The sequence below is a fragment of the Punica granatum genome, chromosome 1, assembly GCF_007655135.1.
Source record: "Punica granatum isolate Tunisia-2019 chromosome 1, ASM765513v2, whole genome shotgun sequence".
NCBI classification, from domain to species: domain Eukaryota; kingdom Viridiplantae; phylum Streptophyta; class Magnoliopsida; order Myrtales; family Lythraceae; genus Punica; species Punica granatum.
In genome coordinates this window covers 17,076,088-17,096,633 of record NC_045127.1, presented here as the reverse complement: position 1 = coordinate 17,096,633, position 20,546 = coordinate 17,076,088, and the positions used below count along the sequence as shown (strand labels likewise).

At 38.0% G+C, this 20,546-nt stretch overlaps 3 protein-coding genes across 5 annotated transcripts; all 3 read right to left on the bottom strand.

Annotated features, from left to right (window-relative positions):
• Positions 1–6,422: 6,422 nt before the first annotated feature.
• On the bottom strand, positions 6,423–8,357 carry LOC116194363. The gene is made up of 2 exons (XM_031523175.1): positions 8,106–8,357; positions 6,423–7,601 (listed from the first exon to the last, which is right to left on the bottom strand). The coding sequence occupies exon 2, from the start codon at positions 7,148–7,150 to the stop codon at positions 6,542–6,544; it is 609 nt and encodes a 202-aa protein (XP_031379035.1). The 5' UTR covers positions 7,151–7,601; positions 8,106–8,357; the 3' UTR covers positions 6,423–6,541.
• A 436-nt stretch (positions 8,358–8,793) lies between these two features.
• Positions 8,794–12,513, bottom strand: LOC116194354 (serine/threonine-protein kinase Aurora-2-like). Of its 2 annotated transcripts, none has more exons than XM_031523162.1 (9): positions 12,377–12,513; positions 11,550–11,666; positions 10,583–10,729; positions 10,387–10,482; positions 10,101–10,196; positions 9,894–9,990; positions 9,582–9,699; positions 9,326–9,398; positions 8,794–9,200 (listed from the first exon to the last, which is right to left on the bottom strand). In XM_031523162.1, the coding sequence occupies exons 1-9, from the start codon at positions 12,416–12,418 to the stop codon at positions 9,099–9,101; spliced, it is 888 nt and encodes a 295-aa protein (XP_031379022.1). In that variant the 5' UTR covers positions 12,419–12,513; the 3' UTR covers positions 8,794–9,098. The 2 variants fall into 2 exon arrangements, with proteins under 2 accessions (XP_031379022.1, XP_031379014.1); XM_031523154.1 differs by having other exon boundaries at positions 12,317–12,440.
• Positions 12,514–13,797: 1,284 nt separating this feature from the next.
• LOC116193276 (EKC/KEOPS complex subunit bud32) lies at positions 13,798–16,676 on the bottom strand. Of its 2 annotated transcripts, XM_031522094.1 has the most exons (8): positions 16,522–16,657; positions 16,299–16,403; positions 15,963–16,064; positions 15,697–15,810; positions 14,961–15,239; positions 14,443–14,556; positions 14,212–14,284; positions 13,798–14,102 (listed from the first exon to the last, which is right to left on the bottom strand). In XM_031522094.1, the coding sequence occupies exons 3-8, from the start codon at positions 16,029–16,031 to the stop codon at positions 14,065–14,067; spliced, it is 687 nt and encodes a 228-aa protein (XP_031377954.1). In that variant the 5' UTR covers positions 16,032–16,064; positions 16,299–16,403; positions 16,522–16,657; the 3' UTR covers positions 13,798–14,064. The 2 variants fall into 2 exon arrangements, with proteins under 2 accessions (XP_031377954.1, XP_031377953.1); XM_031522093.1 differs by lacking the exon at positions 16,299–16,403 and having other exon boundaries at positions 16,522–16,676.
• Positions 16,677–20,546: the final 3,870 nt, after the last annotated feature.

Here is a 20,546-nt window from a genome sequence, read left to right as displayed (position 1 = left end):
CGGCTCTGCTAATCCGGACCATGCTGGGGGGCTTAGCTAATCCTCATGTAAACCAGGTAAGTCAGCCCGGTCAGAATACCTATTCCGCAATCATGCGAACCAAACACCAAATTAGCTATTACATACGGAATGCTAATCCATGTCTGATCAAATCCGCTGAACCAAACATGCCCTGAATCTTTGTCCAAAGTCCTGAGCAGTTAACCCCACATATAATTTGGTAAAGCACATAACCTCATATAGTTGGAAAATTATACTCGGTATTTATCTGTAACTCTAGAAACATCTTTCTTAATCCCCTGAAATTTTTGATCGGACAATTGCTTCGGGGTGTATTATAAATGCTTTCAGATGTCTGCTTATTCGAACTTCCGGTCTTCGTTCTCATGGAAGCTTGTGGAGATTGTTTTCCTCTTCTCTTCATCATCTCTATGGTTATTGATGATTGAGATTTCCTTTTTTGTTTTTTTTTTGTTTTCCCACTCTCCTTTTCCGTTTTCCTGGATCCAAGGCGGAGGGAAGTTAAGATCTGCTTATTAAGCTAAAAGAACATTTTAGGTTGTCAAGTTGGTAAAAGAATATATGAGCGTTGTTATTTTATTATGAACATTTTAAGGATGCTCTGGACAACACCATCCTTGTTATTTAGTGATAATTTTGTTATTTGGTAAGCTATCTTATTTTGCATATAACAATTACATAATTATATTGAATGACAAGGTTTTTTTTTTATTTTATGAGAGTATCTTAGTATAGATAAAAATAATAAATTTCTTGTTAAATAATAACACTCCTTTTGGTTTTAGGATCAAGTTTTAAAATTTTAACTTTAATTTTAATTCAATACACTACAAAATAAAAAATACTTATTCAAAGTCAAACATGTGGGCTCTATATATTATTCAACATACAATTTCATCATAATCAATTATCTATCCTACACATTCATTTCAATGTTACCAGTTTCCTCTTGTTTCCGCATTCCATATTTCATTTGCAATACGGTTACGTAATGCATTCATTTCCCTGCTTCTCATGTCTATATCAATTCGATCTCCAGTTGGACTAGAATGATTTCGGAATTCATCGTAATATTGTCTGCATCTCTATACTCCTGGAATAATCTATCGTGATAGTTATTAATCCGAATGAAATTGTGCAACACGAAGCCTGCAAGAGCAATTTGTCCTTGGCTAACTGGTCCGTAGTTGGGCATTAATTACAGTATTGCAAATCTGTTCTTCAGTACCCCAAAACAGCGTTCGATAACATTACGAACGGATGCGTGGCGCTGATTGAACAGCTCTTTCTTCATCGTTGGTGGAGTGTCGTCATTAAAGTCACTGCGGTAATACTATTGCCCTTTGTAAGGAGCTAGATAACCGGGAATATTTGGGAATCTCGCATTAATTACATAATATTGTTCTGCAAGCACAAATGTAGATCAAATATATAACAGTAGTGGAATGTATTTATCGAAATACATATGCAACACAGAAGAAAACATGCGTAAGTATCAAGAAGAACTTACCACCATGTGGTGCGGGGAATAATTGCAATGTTGTGGCATCGGACAAAAGTCTCGAGTCGTGTGCCGAACCCTTCCATCCAGTCACAATATATGTGAACATCATGTCATGCGAACAAGCGACAAGTACATTTTGCGTAATCTCGTTATTTCGATCGCGATACGCGCCTCTCACTACTGATGGAACACAAGCAACCACATTGGTTCCATCGATTGCTCCAATGCAATTCTACAGTAATAATGAAAAGAAATACCAATTATAGTATAATCAAAAAATTAGTGCAACTAAGTCCTCACATGTGGGACAAATACTTAAAAGAAATGGTACCATTGTCGGTATCTCTGAATTTCGGACTGAACACCAACGTTCCTCTGTCTTATGTACGTTGGTTCCAACGAATGAATTCCTTGAACTATTAAATTGATGACATGTGACACCGTTTACTTAGATTGCTGAAACCGTTCGACAACCACGGAAAAGTGAGTACTATGTGCAATTACCAATAAGAACATGCCGACCATCTCCTCAATGGTCATACCATTCCTACTATCTTTGATTCCACAATTTGCTCTTAGCGTATCGTATAGATTATGAAATACGTGAGGGTTCATCATAAAATTCTCGTAACATCTTGTGTCATTGCCAAGAACTTCTGCTATGTAATGTTTGCCTTGTAGACGTGAGGTTCTACAAGGAATGTTGCGCGAGGCTTCTTCTTCGGCCGCTGCAATCTCCAATGCCAGATAAATCAAACAAAGTTCTGTGTTGTAATCTTCTTCGTCGCTTGGTTGATTATCATTTCCTCGTGAATTTCCGTGCTTGGGCATCGCATGTTCCCTTTGATGCGATTCTTGCCAAGAATGACGAGACCCGCCAACTAAATGAACCCAAGATCGTTCCACGATCATATTTGAGTAACAAACCTTCGACCCATTGTTTACGACAAAAACAAGAACCTTGGTATAACTGACCTCAACCCGTTGTTTAATGCAAAACAAGAACCTCGGTATATAGGAAGACGCCACAAACGGTGGTGGAAAGCCGTTTGATAAGTCGATGATGAATGCCACGGAAACTTTTGATAAGTTCGAATTAGTTCTTCAAAAACCAAAGAGAATACTCTCACAATTTTCTGAATGTTCCCTTTTTATTAAAAATTCACTAAATGAATATATATAGACATAAACTAATTCTAATCTGGCCATATCTCTTCCTAAAGATAAGGAAAAATAAAAATCTAAAATATCGATAGAGATATGACTTAATCTATAAAGATATAAAATCTAAATATTCCTAAACTATCTCCATTTGATTTAAACTTTAAACAAATATGATGGTATCTTCTCTTGATCTTTAAATATTCTAGAAACATCCTCAAACACTTACTGAATTTAGCATTGTCCGGAATCTTCTATAACTTGAATCAAATTGATGGATTTTTATTGATCACGTGATTCATGTCCAATGGGCCTCCACGAATTTGCTTGAGCCCGAACCTCTTGAATCAAGTCGTTGAGTTCATCTTTAAACTTCTTTGCTCGTGCTCGCGTAATCGGTCCAATTGGAACTTGAACTGGATCCCTTGAAGTCGTTCTACGATTTGCATCATTCTCCTCCTCTTGAAAAGGATTTGCCCTCAAATCATCACCTACATCGAAAGGAAGCAAATCAGCAACATTAAAAGTAGCACTGACATTGTACTCACCAGGTAAGTCTAGTTTGTAAGCGTTGTCATTAATGCGCTCCAAGACTTGAAAATGACCATCTCCTCTTGGAAGCAATTTGGAACGTCTTTGCGCTGGAAATCTCTCTTTCCTCATATGCAACCAAACCCAATCTTCGAGTTCAAAAATCAGCTTATGACGCCCCTTGTTGGCGTGTTTTGCATACTGCTCCATTTTTCGCTCAATGTTGAGTCTTGTTTTCTCATGAATCTGCTTGACAAATTCAGCTTTCTTTTTGTCATCTAAATTAACATGCTCAGTCAAAGGTAAAGGAGATAAATCCAATGGAGTTAAAGGATTAAATCCATAAACAACTTCAAATGGTGAAAATTTAGTAGCAGAATGAACAGATCTGTTATAAGTAAACTCAACATGTGGTAAACACTCTTCCCATGTTTTGATGTTCTTTTTTATGATTGCCCTCAACAAAGTAGACAAAGTCCTATTTACTACTTTGGTTTGTCCATCAGTTTGTGGATGAGTTGTGCTATTGAACTTTAATGAAGCATCGAACATTCTCCATAAGGTAAGCCAAAAATAGCTAAGGAACCTGGTGTCTCGATCTGAAACGACGGACTTAGGAACACCGTGCAAACGAACCACCTCTTTGAAAAATAATCGAGCCACACCTGAAGCATATGTAGTTTTTCGGCACTGTATGAAGTGTGCCATCTTCGAGAATCTATCAACAATAACAAAGATGGAATCCATACCCTGTTGAGTACGAGGCAACCCCAATATGAAATCCATTGACAAATCCTCATGTATATCCTCAGGTACCAGCAACGGTAGATAGAGACCAGTGTTTTGCTTCTGTCCTTTAGAAGTCTGACACGTATGGCACCTCCGCACAAACGTCTCCACATCACGACGCAATTTAGGTAAATAAAACCTTTCCGAAATAGCAGCTACGGTCTTGTCACGTCCAAGATGTGCAGCTAGTCCTCCACCATGTAAATCCCGAATCAGTTTCTCTCGGAGGGATGAACGAGGAATGCAAAGCTGGTTACCTCTCATCAGAAATCCCTCATGGTTGTGAAAGTCTCTAGCCGCTTGGCGATTTTGCACCTTGGACCAAGCTTCGGCAAAATCCTCATCATCCGCGTACTGCTCATTCAATTCTTTGAACCCGATAAGCTCGCTTCTCAACATTGTCAGCAGTGTTGCACGCCTGCTTAATGCATCGGCAACCTTGTTTTGCACACCCGATTTGTGTACTAGTTTAAAAGGGAACTTTTGAAGAAACGTAGTCCACCGAGCATGCATGTTACTGCTGATCCGCTTCTGACTATTCAAATACTTCAGTGCTTGGTGATCATAGTACAAAATGAACTCCTTGCCTATAAGATAATGCTCCCAATGCTTCAACGCGCGGAAAACAGCATAGAATTCCTCGTCATAGGTTGACCAACTCCGACGGGCATCACTAAGCTTTTCACTAAAATATGCGACTGGCTCTTTCTCTTGTGATAGAACAGCTCCAATGCCAACACCACTTGCATCGCATTCCACCTCAAATAGTTTCTCAAAACATGGCAATGCTAGAACTGGAGCTGAGCACAACTTCTCCTTGATCAATGCGAAACTAGCTTCTGCTTCTTCTCCCCAATTAAACCTCCCATTCTTCAAGCATTCAGTGATTGGGGCCATGATCGTGCTGAAGTCACGTATAAACTGTCTATAGAATGCAGCTAGGCCATGGATGATGCAAAAAATTTGGATCAAATTGACTACAACAACTTCTTTCTTTTCTTTCGTTCTTTCGTTTTTTTTTTCAGCTATTTTTTTTGCCGATTTTTTTTGGCCGATTTTTTTTAGGGGCAAATTACAAAAAAAACCCAAGTTTTGTAAAAAGTCTCAGTTTTGTCTTAAATTTTGTTTTGTAACAAAAAAAACCATAAGTTTTCTAAAATGTCTCAAAAATGACATCCGTTATAACTTCCGTCAATTTTTGCTGTTGATAGTGGGTCCTTTTAACAATCCACGTAGGTCACACGTAGGTGAAAATTGACGGAAGTTATAACGGAGGTCATTTTTGAGTTATTTTAGAAAACTTATGGTTTTTTCTGTTACAAAAGAAAATTTAGGACAAAACTGAGACATTTTACAAAACTTGGGTTTTTTTTTTGTAATTTACCTTTTTTTTTTTTACTAATAACAATCCAGAAAGAACAAACTCGACTAAACGAAGCTCAGCAAATTTAAACGAAAACCTGATTTGGAGCATGATGCTCTGATACCAAATGATGCGATTCTCGCTAAGAATGACGAGACCCAACAACTAAAGGAACCCAATATCGTTCCACGATCAGATTTGAGTGACAAACCTTCGACCCGTTGTTTACGACAAAAACAAGAACCTTGGTATAACTGACCTCAACCCGTTATTTAATGCGAAACAAGAACCTCGGTATATAGGAAGACGCCACAAACGGTGGTGGAAAGCCGTTTGATAAGTCGATGATGAACGCCACGGAAACTTCTGATAAGTTCGAATTAGTTATTCAAAAACCAAAGAGAATACTCTCACAATTTTCTGAATGTTTCCTTTTTATTAAAAATTCACTAAATGAATATATATAGACATAAACTAATTCTAATCTGGCCATATCTCTTCCTAAAGATAAGGAAAAATAAAAACCTAAAATATCGATAGAGATATGACTTAATCTATAAAGATATGAAATCTAAATATTCCTAGAATATCTTCATTTGATTTAAACTTTAAACAAATCTGATGGTATCTTCTCTTGATCTTTAAATATTCTAGAAACATCCTCAAACACTTGCTAAATTTAGCCTTGTCCGGAATCTTCTATAACTTGAATCAAATTGATGGATTTTTGTTGATCACGTGATTCATGTCCAATGGACCTCCACAAATTTGCTTGAGCTCGGACCTCTTGAATCAGGCCGTTGAGTTCATCTTTAAAATTCTTTGCTCGTGCTCGCATAATCGATCCAATTGGAACTTGAACTGGATCCCTTGAAGTCGTGCTACGATTTGCATCACCCTTTAGCTTAGCAGACTATATCGACAAACAACATGGCATATTATCAAAAATTGAAATGATATGGTGAAAGGAAGAAGGTTTCAAATGTAAAACAAATGCAAGAGCAATTCAATAAAAATAGACGAAAATCACAACAATTACATAAAACAAATCCAAACAATCCAAACAAAGCAATTGCACGCTCAACAAATATAAAACAAGCGTTTGGTAAACATCATAACAGATAAACAATATAAAGATAATACAAACACAGTAGACAATGCACCATGCCCGTTTAAGGGCCAATAAGGCTACGCGCCCATGGCAGCCTTGCATCATCGACAAAGCACATGAACATACAGCGCGTGTGCTCCTTGTTTGAAAGTCGATGACTGATGGCGAGATACTCTTCTATGGAAAGGGATCCACGCATGTTATTGAGCACATCCATCGCCTCATCGATGCTGTTCTTCGCTGGTTTCTTGGGGCTCGTAACGGTTTTGCTTCTCTTTGAATTCGGAGGAGTAAAGTTTTTCTCCTTCTCCCTCCTCTTCAAACTGCACTTCAACATGTCGAGGCACTCATGCAACCGCGAGCCGGTGTTGGAACTCCTTTTTAGCACACGACGACTGGACGTTGTAACGACTAGCTCCGCAACCTCACGAACCGGGTCATCACTATTGCCAGAGCCCTCCTCCATATTGATTGATTCTTTCCCCGAGCTCGTCGTTGCTGCTATGAACTCCTTTTCAATGCGTGCATAAGTTCCTGGGCTCTTCGGTGGGTCGGTGGATGAAATACGTAACGCATCTATTGCTGTCTTAGATCTGAATAACTCTTTTAATGAATTGTAATGCTTGAAGCCTTTGGCTCGGAAGGTCTTGAAGTGATTGTGCTTTTGCATGTTAAAAAACACAATATTTGCGCAGTAAGAAGTACTTTGTGTGAAAATAAGTACTTTGTGTGAAAATATACAAATAGAAACGAGTAACAACTAAAGGTTATCATTACTATACCCTGATAAACTTGTCCCACACATCAGCACTCGCCTTTACGGTGTTGGTTCCCGCATCCCAGCCGACCCCAGTGTGCGTAATCAGCTCGCTGAACTACGTATATAGGGTCTTCATCCTTCGAAGTTTCTGTTGCAACTTCGAATCGCCGACAATGGTGCTTGGAAATTGCTCTTCGAGCTCCTTATTCATTTGTTCCCACTCCTTGGCTTTCCAAGATGTTGTATGCGTCCTTGTGAACTTGTCAAGCAAGATGTTAATGAAGCACTCTCCAGTGCGTCAATCCACTCAAGTATGCCTTCACCCTTGGGGGTCATCTCTTTGCAATAGCTACAGCAACAACTTACAAAGCCATGTACAACAATATTTGAGAAACAACAATGCGGGTGTGCACTAGTGAAAAATGGAACAAAAAGCCAGGATGTGAATATGCAGGCAAGGCAACATCTTCAGTTCAAACAATCTATCTGTTGCGACAACATACAAATTATCCAGAACACAATATACAAATTATCCAGCCATTTCATCAATAAGCTTCATAGACATTTCATCAAACAGCTGCTGTCTGTGAACAGGGGAACGTGACTAGTGCAAACAACGGAGGTAAACAACACAGAACTACGATGAACATATCAGTATTTTAGGGACCGAAGCAGCTGGAAGCAAGAAATTCACCAACAGCAAAAAAAATCCACCAAACAATTGCTATACAGACAGTAATCAAACAAAATCAAGCAAAACATAGACGTTCTTCAACCAACAGTAAGGGCAAGCAGAAGTTCTTTCCCCAACCCGCCATAACGATGCAATTTGACAAAATAACAAGAAATTGGTCCAATAAATTACCTTTCACTTCGATATGGAAGTGGCAAGCAAAGAAGACGCCTCTTAAGAAGAGTACCCACTGGTAGGGGCCTGGCAAAATTCATCATTTGCCCACTGCTGGAACTGGTTACCGAATGTTGCAGGAGTAGGGGCCGGCTACACGCGTTCACAGAAGACTGGGAATGTGGGGAAGAATCGACAGATTTGCGAAGAAAAGTTTGAACGATGTCGAGCAGAGAAAAGAGGGGGGGGGGGGGGGGGTGGGGACGCTTCAGCTTAAGGGAGATTTGTCGCAAGTGAAAAAGAAAATTGGGAGGGTGGGGGTCGGCTTCAGTTTGGCTACCAGTCAAATGAAAAATGAAAGTCACGGGTTGGGAGAGGGGGAGAGGGGGAGAGGTGGGGTCCACAACGGTCATATCTTTTTTGTCCCTTTCCTGAATTAAAATCTTAGTTACAAATTCAAAAACTAACTTTGAAACCAAACAGCTTGTAAGAATCTTATGAGATAGATGACCGGACAAGAATCTCATAAGATAGATGACCGAACAATCTTCCAACATGTGATGTGATGACCTCTAAATATTGGAAGTTAAATTCCTGACTGAATTTACCCTTTTACGCCAAACAGAGCTGATCTTTTACAGCCACAAATGGAAAGAAAGGAAGACCATATTGGGCCTCTCAATGGGTCAAAATTTAACGTGCGATATCATGTAAAGTTGACCTTATGATCATACCTGCAATTTTTTAAATCTATACAACAAAAGTTGGCTTGAATTGGAGTCCGGGCCACTTTGGACCTAGTACAAAGCAGTTTTGGGCTACCTCCTAATTACGTTTCGACTTCTGATAATCCAAATTTGGGCAAGACACCTTTACAAGAGACTAATCTGAGATTTAGTCATTGAGGTGCACTACTTTGTACACCAGGTACAGACACTGTTCTTGGCAAAGAAACCTCTACCTGCGGACTGTGGTATTTGGTACAACCAATCTCGAGAATTAAAATCAAATTCAACAGTTGAAGTTCCCCGAGGGATCAGCATTTTCGACAATCCATGGATGCTTGAGAAGCTTGTGTAATGGCAGCCTGCGTGAAGAATCCTTCACCAACATCTGTTTCACAATAACACAACGAATATTTCAGAAGTTGGGGATATATTTAGATTGCAATAGGACCGCATATCAGGAGCAAAATGTTTCAGCCAAATAATTCCCGTGTTCGTACTAAGAAACAACACCTGACTAATAAGGTCCTTCGCGACTGACGAAACTGTCGGGCTTGAGGGGAACTTCAGATCGACTTGCACGATTCTGGAGAAGCAGCAACAAATATCACTAGTTGTTTGGCTTTATCTTTTTCATTGCTTTTCTTCCTCTGTTTGGCTTTATCTTTTTCGTTGCCTTTCTTCCTTTCTTTTGGCTCCAACTTGAACAATTCCAATATACATACATAACTACTGACCTATGTACTCATTCTGAAGTTAGACTGCTTACCTTCTGCAGGTGTCTGAATGCTCCTGTGCTTCGAAAGGAGGCACACCATAGAGAAATTCATAACACAATACACCTAAGCTCCATATGTCAACACTCGAGTCGTGCTCTATGTTCTGCACTGTTAGAAAAGGTATATAATATATACTTCGAAGGAATTAGGTTTTGGTTCCAGTTGATCCATCATAAGTAGACTCTAACAAAGCCTCCGAGAAATCATAAACCTCCAAATGCATTATGTCCTGTTCTATCATTGAACGATTGGCTTATTTGATAGTAAAAAGAGTAGGATTAAATCAGTGAATGGAAACATACCCATCTCAGGTGGAAGGTAATCAAGCGTCCCACACATGGTTCTTCTCCGATTGAATGTGTGGACAGACCACCCAAAATCTGCAATTTTCACTTCACCCTACCAAAAGAAATTAATCAGTAACGTTTTATTTTCGGGGAAGGAAAGCAAGAAAAGATATAAAAGAGAAAAAAAAATACAAAAGATGTCCAAGGGGCTATTATTGTCACCTTTGCGCCAATTAACAGGTTCTCTGGCTTGATGTCTCTATGAATAACATGCTTTCCGTGGCAATAGATGAGGGCCCGAGCTAACGATGCTATGTACTGGCAAATTCAAGATACACAGGTATACCACAATTTCATCAATTGATAGACGTTCTATGAAGTTCCTATCATTTAAAGCAAAGAACATGTAAAGTTCAAGTAAAATATCTGAATAACAACAATAGTTACAAGATCATCCAAGAAACCAAAGAAATTGACAGTGACAAGAGAATCAAGAAGGAGAACTCACAGTAGCCGCCCTTCTTTCGCTGAAGTATTTACATTTCTGCAGCTCCTTATATAGTTCTCCTTTCTCTGCATATTCTAGTGCCAGATAGACTCGTTTCTGCATGAAGGAATAACAAATGATCGGTCCTGGTTGTCGACAAGTACCACAATTTTTACCAATGTTAGCATCCAAAAGCACCCTTTCCCTTGCATTTTACCTGATCGTAAAAGTACCCATAGAGTCGCAGAATGTTGGGGTGCCGGAGATGGCTTTGTATTTCGACTTCCCGGCAAAGCTGGTTTTCAAGCTGAGACTGCTTCAGCTGGATCTTAAACAGAACTTTCAATGCTACAATATGATTGCTCTGTGGAGAATGTCAAAACATCAGTGTTAACGAGTTTTTGGAAATAAAAAATCCTCCCCTTAGTTACACTGCATGACCAAACTTGGAAGGGAAGCTGGACAAAATTTTTCCAGTAGAAAATTTCACACTGACCAATTATTACAAGCTCTAGAAGTCAAGATACTCAGCCTCCTCCTTAGAAGGTGAAAGTCCAAAGAGACAATGTACGTGCTTATCAGCCATGACCAATTATTTAAACAGGGTTGCAACCGAGCCATTGAGCTGAACCAAGTGGGGAAAACTCAAGCCGGCTCACCTTGACATCTCAGTTGTAAGGTTTAGTGCAATCGGGATTTGAAAAGTGAGAAGTCGAGGAGGATTGGAATTTAGAACATTATATTGAACAAACTGCATGAGAAGAGCCATATGGAAAGCATGTGATTTTAGTGTGTCAGCATAAGGCTCTATGGACCATGTCGGTATGGCTTGCTTAATATGAGGGATATAGTCGAGATTGTTAGCAAGCCAATTCAGGCTCGTGGCCTGTAAGAGTTATTGTTGAGCTCAACTGAAACCTTAAACAAACATCCCAAAGAACTTGCTAGTATTTAGGCTCGCCTATACCCCTTGGTAACATTCCTCTATAAGGGCCCGGGGGCATCTTAAGACCAAGCAAATGAAAGCAACCTCAATTAGTCCTAAGTCCAACAACAATTGCTTCAACAAACCAGTTAAAGCGTATCGCTGTTTAAACTAGCAGCTGAACATGTTTACTATGTTAAAATAATTGGACACAATTGTTGGTAAAAGACACAGCTGGAAGCTCGAGGGAAGGCATTACCTTCTTCTCTCTCGTCATGTAAACATGTCCGAACTTTCCTCGTCCCAGAGGTTTACCGAAATCAAAGTCATTCAATGTCCATCTCTTCCTTGTGGGATCTGAAGCCCCCGAAAAATGCTGGAGCAAATTACAAATTGGACAGAGGCCATTAGAAATCAGAATGTGCAAGTGTCCATACAGCCTAATTGATTCGATGGGAAATCAAGCAACCAGTCTCATTGCTATTAATGTAAAGTAACAAATAATAGACCCTGCCTTCTTCCAACAGAGTTTTGGATTCCTGAACAGTTGAAAAGTTTCGATTGTTATCAGAAATACGGGCCTGAATTTCTATGCCCTATGCATTCATTTCTTCCCATTTCATTAAATCCCATAATGGCCTTCATCTAACGAAAGCCTGCGGCTGGGATCACTACAACAACTCTTATAATCGACCCTAAAAATTACGGACGCGCAAACAGTTGACTAGTTAGGGCACTTCAATTTCTCCCAGGATTGATTGTCGGGATCCTGAACTCGCAAAACCTAGGACTGCAAGTTACCAATTTCTTTTCTCTTCGAAATAGTTCCGAGAAAGGGCGAAAATTGACACAGTTTTACTCGAAATTCCGAATTCAGTTACTCCAATTTTAACTAAAACAGCAGCAAATTTCTGCACGTTTCATGTTTAAAAGGACATCTTCACAAAATGAAGGTATAAATATGCATCAGGACATGAAACACACGAAATCCAAGGTAACGAACGGAGTAGGAAGCGGACAACTAACTATAGCTTCAACAGCATCAAGCAGAAAGCAGAAATTGGAGAGTGGAGACGCCATGGGTACCTGCTGCTGCTCTTGAGGTTGGGTCTCTGCTGCTATCGCCATGAGAGAGAGAGAGAGACGGAGATAGAGAGAGAGAGAGAGAGAGAGAGAGAGTAGTGGAAGGAAGAGGGCTGACGGCGTCGTTTTGTATTTGAATTGTACATTGTGTAACGGTCGAATTTCATTATCGCGGAGGGACGTGGCTAATCATGTTTCTCACTATACTGTTTCGTGCTATGGCATGGAGACTAAATTAATACACAGCAAATATAATCTCATCTCATACACATCGATGATCCACCATCAGTTTGGTACAATCCTACATAGTAATTTATCAGATCACGTAATGATGAACCACGATCATCGATTTCTTATTTTTTCGGTATTCGCTTTTCTAACATTCCGTAATGAATAAAGAACAATTTGGGTAATCGAGTTACCTACCACCCAAAAATCAAGTTGCGATTTTATACGTATTGCCCCGTAGCTTACTTATTCCGTATAATTAATTATCAAGGTATGTACTTAATTAATTAAGGGACTTGCTCATTTATTTACCTCGCTTCCCATATGCTAACAAGCACACCAAAATTCCCTCAATATTACATTACATGGATCGACACGAAAACTACCTTTTTGTCCTGATAGATATCAAGTTATATATATGTTCTTGAATTGGCTATATTACTTAGTTTTCCCTCACACGTATCCATACAGCTGACGACCACCGACTTTAACTTCTCTTTGCAATTTCAAGTCCGAATCGCATCCATCAACCCCGATTTCATCTCTCTTCGTGATATTAGGTAGATGAAAATAGGACATCCGATAATCCTGTATGCGTCTTCCATTTCTTTCTTTCCCTGTATTACACAAAGAAAAGAAATGAAAAAAGAAAAACAAGTATTCGTTATCAATTCGTTGCTCTTCAGCGATCCTATTAGGGTCTTCTTATCCCTTTTTTATTTTTTTGGATAAATGATAGAGACTTTTATTAATCAAAAGGATTTATATCAAGAGACCATTTACCCTGTACAACATCAACAACATCAAAGAACTCCCAGTCTACACCCCAAAAGAAAATTGATTAACTATTAGCACTCTCATAAGGGTAAAACATGCGATGAACTAGGACAGAATTTACAATTTTGTGAGAGAATCGAGGGAGCACATATAACTTTGCTTTTACGTCTGCAAAAATCTTTCGAACCATCTTATCCCGTTTTTGTTTAGCTTAGTTTCTTGTTTTTCCTTTCTGTATGTTTGTCCTGCTCGAGCTGCCGCTCCCTTTGATTCACCGAAAAAGAAAAGAAAAAAAAGAAAAGGAAAGGAATGAAATGTATCCGTAAAGAATGAGTCATGTTAATGGCCAAGGCTAATCCTATTCAGTGCATTCATATATAGTATCTTCTCCGTGGCCTTGCATCCTTGCAAGTTTCTCATCAATAAAAATGAGGGGAAATAAATTAATAATGTCCGCATGTATATTAAGCACGTAATCATCGAAAAGCTATACTATTTCTATTCCTGATTGCTGAACCAGGAAAGTTCTGTCAATGATTTCTCATGCGACAATCAAACCACCTACCTGGTCATACTAGTCAAACAGAAACATACAGGTACAACAGCTTTTCACACATAGTTCTCGCAAACAAATAGGAGTCATTTTTACAAACATTCCCTAAGCCGCTTACAGGCAAGACGGAAGATCATCCAACCATGGTTCGCTTCCGACCCCTTTGCCTCACTGCCAATAAAAAGTTGGAAAATGCATAATAAATGGAATAATATTCAGAATGTCTTGGACCATGACCCTGAAAAGTAAACAGAAAAAGAGATGGAGAGGCAGATTTCACCTTGAGCTAGCTTATTCATCGTAGACGACCACTGTTTCGAGGACTTCCTGTATGCTGCAAGTATCCGGTCCATCTGTACAAATCACATGAAACCAAGCGCCGTCAAGTTTACCTCCAAAACATCTATCAAACAGCCATATGTGGTCTATTTAAGTTTGTAATACAGAGGAGGGACTGAATTATAAGCAAACTGATGCCAGTGACCATAAAGGGAAGATTCCTTTGCCATACCACATTTCCGCAAGAGGAATGCATCGACAATAGAGCTCGTTCAAGTACATAAAGATCAACAGCTTTATCTTCTGGAAGAGTTGAAGTAAAGCTCAGGCCGAAATCAATAAGGACCTGAAAGAACATCAGAAGTATCTTAAAAACTGCTAAAACGAAATTTAAGATAGAATTCAACAAAAACACTCTGTCCTGCATCATGAACCATGTCCACATATTAGAACATCAAATTTCCTGAGGAAGTCCTGAAAACCTGTTTCTAAATAACCTGGTATCAGTCAACCATTTTAATTTGTGCTGAAATACAGAAGAAAAGGACAAATTGTAGCCAGAAAGAATGTGGCAGTAACCCAACTCTAGACTTTTAATTCATGCATTGACTTGTCAGTTTTATGTTAGTTAAACTAGGAAAGAGGATAAAAACCAAGCATCAATCTAGTTACTTACCCCCCAAATGCTTAAGCAAATTGGAAATGAAATGACAACTCTCAACTCTGCAATCCAAAAGAGAGAAGACTCACCAGCTGATTTGTACCACTCTGGATTAACATGTTAGAAGTGGTCAAATCACCATGGATGAGACCCCCATCATGAAGTTTTCCAATCGCATCCCCGATCTGTGCAGCGATATCATTGAGGCGTTCTTCTACAACACCGTTAAGCCCAAACTCAAGAAATATATCCTTTACGGAAGGGCCTTCCACGAATTGAAATGTTAAGGTATGTATGACTGGGTCGACAGCATAAAGAGCTGGTGTCAGGACCCCGAGTTTTCTAGCTTTCGTCATGCATCGTGCCTCCTGTACATCATCAGCATTCAAATGAGAATCCAACTTCTCCTTCAGAGAGCGGAATGGGGAATGAAACTCAACTGTTATTGGACCCACACCGCAACTCTCATCATCTTACCACTGTTTTTTGAAGTTCATGCCTATGGCTTCAGAAGGATATAAAGGAACACTTTATATTTTACCAAGAATATCTATACTATATATTATGCTCAATCCTTTCAAAGAGGAGTTGCCATGGGAGCTTTCTTTCCCGCAATTAAGGACTAGATTTATAATGTAAAAATAATCCCAAGAGTCACTAATATTTGTATTAGGAGAGGATATATACTACCTATTTATAATTTAGAGACACACATGAATTATAAGGATATTCCTAGCATAAATTTTAACTTGCAGGTCCTGGAAATATGTGGGCAACAACTGACTAGCTGTTAATGAATACAGGGTGAGTTCCTAGTAAACCTACCGCATTCAGACGCTTGAGAGTGAGTTTGGAATCCAAGGAAGGATGGCGGTACTTCTTCGAGAAGCGCTCCTTGATTATGCACCTTCTTCCCACGAAATTCGACTCGAAAACCCGCTGAAGAAAACCAAATAAGTATGATTATAACTCAATATTGAAATTCACAAGGCAGCTTCTCCACTTCATGGAGCTGTGCGGCAGTACACAAGCACCGACATGAAGATAAGAGATGCTGGAAAAAAGAGAATTTGAAGGTGTTTTTGGCTCACTGCTTCAGCTCCTTGCTTGAGGAGAATGAGAGAGCCATTGTTACCATCAGCATCAATCCCCATGGCCATCAATAGTTGCAGATTTACAGCAGTTGCAAGAGCCTGTAGCAAGCGAGAACTCTATGATTTAAAAGAAAAGAAGAAATTGCCCAGCAAAAAAAAAAGAACTCAAAACTCCTAATTATGTCGATCATGTCAATCTCCGAAAAACTCAAACAGATGGTCAAATCGGAAGTTTAAGTAAACGGGGGAAGCATCACATCACATCTAGTAAGTAAAGGCCTTTGATCAACACAAAGTTTCAGACTTTTTCTTTCCACTTCCAGTGACAGTTACCCTCTAATCAATCATCAACCAACATATGAAAAAGCTGAGAAACACAGAATTGAAGGTTTCAATCTCGAACAGGTCTCCACAGAGCACTTGCTTTCCCGAGATAAGCTACAAGCAGGGTCACTTGGGTCAGCGAGGGAAACGAAACAATCAGATATTGATGAAACGGGACGGCAATGAATCAAATGAACAGAGGGTGGGGGGATAAGGAGGGAAGAAGTCCTACCTAGTAGCAATGAGGAAGAGACACAAAGCGGCGGTACATAGGCCAGAGACAAGACAAGAACAGAAGTGCAGAGGGCTGCTCCTGTTATGGCGTCCGTACACTGCGTAAAGGAAAGGGAAGGCACTGGGGAAAGAAGACTTGGATAAAATAGGGTTTTTCTTTTTCAGGTTCCGGCCGTATTAGTGTTTTTCAAACCGGACCAGCTGTCGAACCGGACCAGTAATCAACATCCATCCTACATTCCTAATCAACAATTAAATAGCACTGGCCGGCAGATTTTCTTTATAACCGAAAAAGAGAATCGACTAACAGAAGACAGTGAGGGGGCGAACGGTAGGCAGCATAAAAAAAAAAAAACGTAAATTAACAATTTCACCTTTAAAGTATATTTTACATCAATTCAGTTCATTGTTCGTGATTGTATAGATTGTGAGTTACGAAAGAGTGAGTTATCGACGGTTGTAGAGGATTTCTATTAACTGGATCCTTTTTTGTACATCAATTAAGTCTCCTATTCGGTTTTAACATCACTTCAATCCCTAACTCCTTAATGCTAATATCAATTAGCTCCTTAACGTACTATGTCCATTAACCTTGAGGGAGTTCTACCATTCTGCTAGCATGATGGTTTTGCCACCTTTATAGACCGTTAGATTTGGGCTTTCAATCTCAACCCTCGATCGAATTTACTAACTCAACAGATCTCAGGTTTTTAAATTTTATATTTTTCCAAATTATATTGTAAAGCTTCTACAGAAAGCTTGCTGAAAATCAATTTTGTGTCCCGCTCTCTGTCTCGTGTGCTCTCTGTTCTCTCTCTCTCTCTCTCTCTCTCTCTCTCTCTCTCTCGCGTTCTCTCTGTGCTGCGCTATCTCCAACTTTGAATATCTCTCGTTTCTATTTTATCTAAGACTGTTCGATGGATGAGAAGTTTCGACAACAATGTCACGAGAAGTTTCTAACGTAATCAATGCGGTGTTTTGGAGTTGTTGTTTCAGTATTTTAGCAAAATCACAACTTCGATGACCACTAACGATATGTATGTTGGCCACTGATTTCAATTTGCAGCATATTGTTGTATTTTGGGTCACCCTCTCTGTCCCTCTTTGACACTCTCTGCCGGCGCTCACACGCTCTAAGTTTCTCCTGTTGATCTCTTGTTTTAGACTGTAAAGTGGATGAGAAGTTTCTTGGAAGTGTGATAACAAAATCCCGGTGAAGTGGAGGTGTTGTTTTAGGATTTTTGCTGCAGTTGTTTCGCTGAAATCGCAATCTTAAGGAGCAGTAAATGTATTAAAGTTGGCCACTGAAATTTTGTTTGTTATTTATATTGGATTGTTGAATATGACGTTTGGAATGAGTATGGATTTGGTTGTGGTGTTTAGGGGTTTTAGGGATTTAAATTTGTGGGAGATTTTAAGGTTTAAGGAATAGATTAATTAGTCCTTGCTGAAAATGCCGCAAAATGTTCTACTAAAATTGGTAATCTAATTTGTTAAAGAGAATTTTATTTTAGGTAAAAGATTATGTTTTGTTGGGCATAGATATTGGTTTGTAGAAGTTGAAATTTATTTGTTAAATAGAAAGTTAATTTAGAGCAACGTGGGATTTATGGATGTGTGGATATTGTCATTGTATAAATTAAGTATAATGAGAAAATATTCCAAATGATCACAATTTGACTTAAAGTTATGTAGTTGGAGATATTATTGTTTTGGTTGTGAATGTAACATTTTTATAAATAGAATAGATAACTACTATCGTGGTGAAGAGTTGAATAGTCATTTGTGTAGTCATTTTATAGAAATAAAAGTCATTGATTTGCTTTGTGAAACAAAGTTGGGATATAATGAGAGGACTTATCTTAAGGAAATTGTACTCATTGTGGAAGTTACTCTAGTGCTAATTTGGTAATGTTAGGAAATAAAATTTAATTATTTATTTAGTTTGTGAGCTAATGTTGGGGAGGAATATGACTATGAATGGTTGATTTATTTTTATCTTTTAAGTTTATTTTGATTGAATTAACACATACTTCAGATATTGATGTGAAGAGTCAATTGTTAGTGCAATATCAATATTTTAGAAATTAAAGTGTAATGAAGGGATATAATGAGAAGGATTTATGTTAAAGTGAATGATGACATGCACACGACTATTTAGAGTTTATAGTAGTGTGAATTTTATTAATATATTAAATGAATTTAATTGTTTCGACTGTGACGAAAAGTCCAAGTTGAATAGGAATATATATCCATAAAATTATTATGAATGAAGACCTTATCCTTTTCATATTATTATGTTAGTTTTGAAAAAAAATGATAATTGGATTCCGAGAATGGAAGGTTATTCTTTTTGTTGAATAAGTTGCTATGAGTTAGGGGATTATGCTGCAAATGTCTAATTAAATATTGATGTGAAATTTTATGAATGAGTCGATAAGGATTTAATATTCTATTTTGTTGACTTGGAGTTAGAATGTCAAATATAGAAGTTTAGTTGTTATCTCAATTAAAATATCTCATTTCAAAGAATATTATTTCAAAGAATATGAATGATTCCTAATGAAAAATAATGTTAGAATAAAAATGAAAAATAATTTGAAGGTGGTAGGTTGTTTCTGGTTGCTTTGGAGATAGTCTTGTAGGGGAGGTTGATTTGAAATGATTTTATTATTATTTTTTATGGAAAATTTTGGACAGATTGAAGTTCTTGACTTGGTAGCGTTAATGGTAAATTAATTAATTTTATTGTTAGATCTCATTTTTGAAATTTTTGTTTTGATTGTAATTGGATTATTTTGAAATGCTAGAAATGGTGGTAATTAATTAAATTTAGGTGAAGTGCAATTAAATTTTGAATTTTCTGTAATGTTTGAAAAAGTGGCATCGATTTAGTGTAGTTATATTTTTATTTAAGGATATGACTTTTTTTTTCTTACTTCTTGTTTCTCTTTTTTAGGGTTAATAATGATAGTGTAATGTGTTGTAAATGAAGTGTGTATAGCGGTTGAAGATGCTCTGAAAGTAATTGACTGGCTCGATAGCGGAGAAAATGTATGTATAATGATGCAGTAACATATAAATTCATTATTTATGAGTAAATTTTATTTTTGTTGTATAAGGTGTTATCTTATCTTATTATGCGTTGGTTTCATTGAAAACGCAATGCACCCTCGAACAAGTGGCGACCATGTTTAGCAAATTTGATAAGAAAAAAAAGATGGTTGTTGTTGATGTAGGATTTGGGAGTTTATTGCATATTCCTTGCATGCAGCTGCAACAACAATTATGCATCTTCCTGTTGAAATGCTATCTATGACTTTGATAATAGGAAGCTAATTATTCACGAGTTATACAAAGTTGTTACAGATAAGATGTTGAGAAATTGTTGGGTCTTGATAGGAGAGGACCAAATGTTCCATGTAAGAGGAGTGAGCATGAAATGTTACCGATAGTAAGGGACACACGGGGATTATGAATAATTAAGTTTAATGATTTAGAGAAACAATTGGTAGATCTTAATGTCTAGGTAGATGATAATTTTAAATGCATGATTGCACTTTTGATTACGAAGACCCATCGTTATCCTACTGCAAACGCAAAAATTTCAAAGGAATATTTTTATAGCATAGTAGATGTGGATAAGATAAGATCATGTAATTGTGCAAAACTAGTATTGGATAAGCTGGATGAGGGTGTGACAAATTTGAAGGAAGTCAATTAGAAGTGGATCACCGGTTGTTTATTTCTCTTGTTGGTATGTAAAACTTTTATGAAATTGAATGTTGTATATATATTTGTGCAATTTACAAGTATTTTAATTGAAGATGAACATCTGAATTGCTTTTTAGTTATTGTATGTGGACAATATTAGGTTGGGATTGCTGGTGGTCTCGCTTAATAAACAAACCCTACTACTTCTTCAATGCTAGGGGAAGAGTGATATTATCTAACTCCTCAACATAATTAAGAAGATGGATGGTGTCGATGAGAAAAGTGTAAGTCTCATATAAATTGTTCTTA

What these genes read in the sequence shown, in the direction of transcription:
- LOC116194363 (XM_031523175.1), bottom strand. Translation starts at nt 7,150, where the DNA reads ATGCAAAAGCACAATCACTTCAAGACCTTCCGAGCCAAAGGCTTCAAG.
- LOC116194354 (XM_031523154.1), bottom strand. Translation starts at nt 12,418, where the DNA reads ATGGCGATAGCAGCAGAGACCCAACCTCAAGAGCAGCAGCAGGTACCC. An exon ending in TTACCTTCCACCTGAGATGG is followed by an intron (nt 9,700 to 9,893) that starts GTATGTTTCCAT and finishes CTTTTCTAACAG; the next exon opens with TGCAGAACATAGAGCACGAC. An exon ending in CATTCAGACACCTGCAGAAG is followed by an intron (nt 9,399 to 9,581) that starts GTAAGCAGTCTA and finishes CTGCTTCTCCAG; the next exon opens with AATCGTGCAAGTCGATCTGA.
- LOC116193276 (XM_031522093.1), bottom strand. Translation starts at nt 16,031, where the DNA reads ATGGCCATGGGGATTGATGCTGATGGTAACAATGGCTCTCTCATTCTC. An exon ending in TCAAGCAAGGAGCTGAAGCA is followed by an intron (nt 15,811 to 15,962) that starts GTGAGCCAAAAA and finishes GGTTTTCTTCAG; the next exon opens with CGGGTTTTCGAGTCGAATTT. An exon ending in ATTCCTCTTGCGGAAATGTG is followed by an intron (nt 14,285 to 14,442) that starts GTATGGCAAAGG and finishes TGATTTGTACAG; the next exon opens with ATGGACCGGATACTTGCAGC.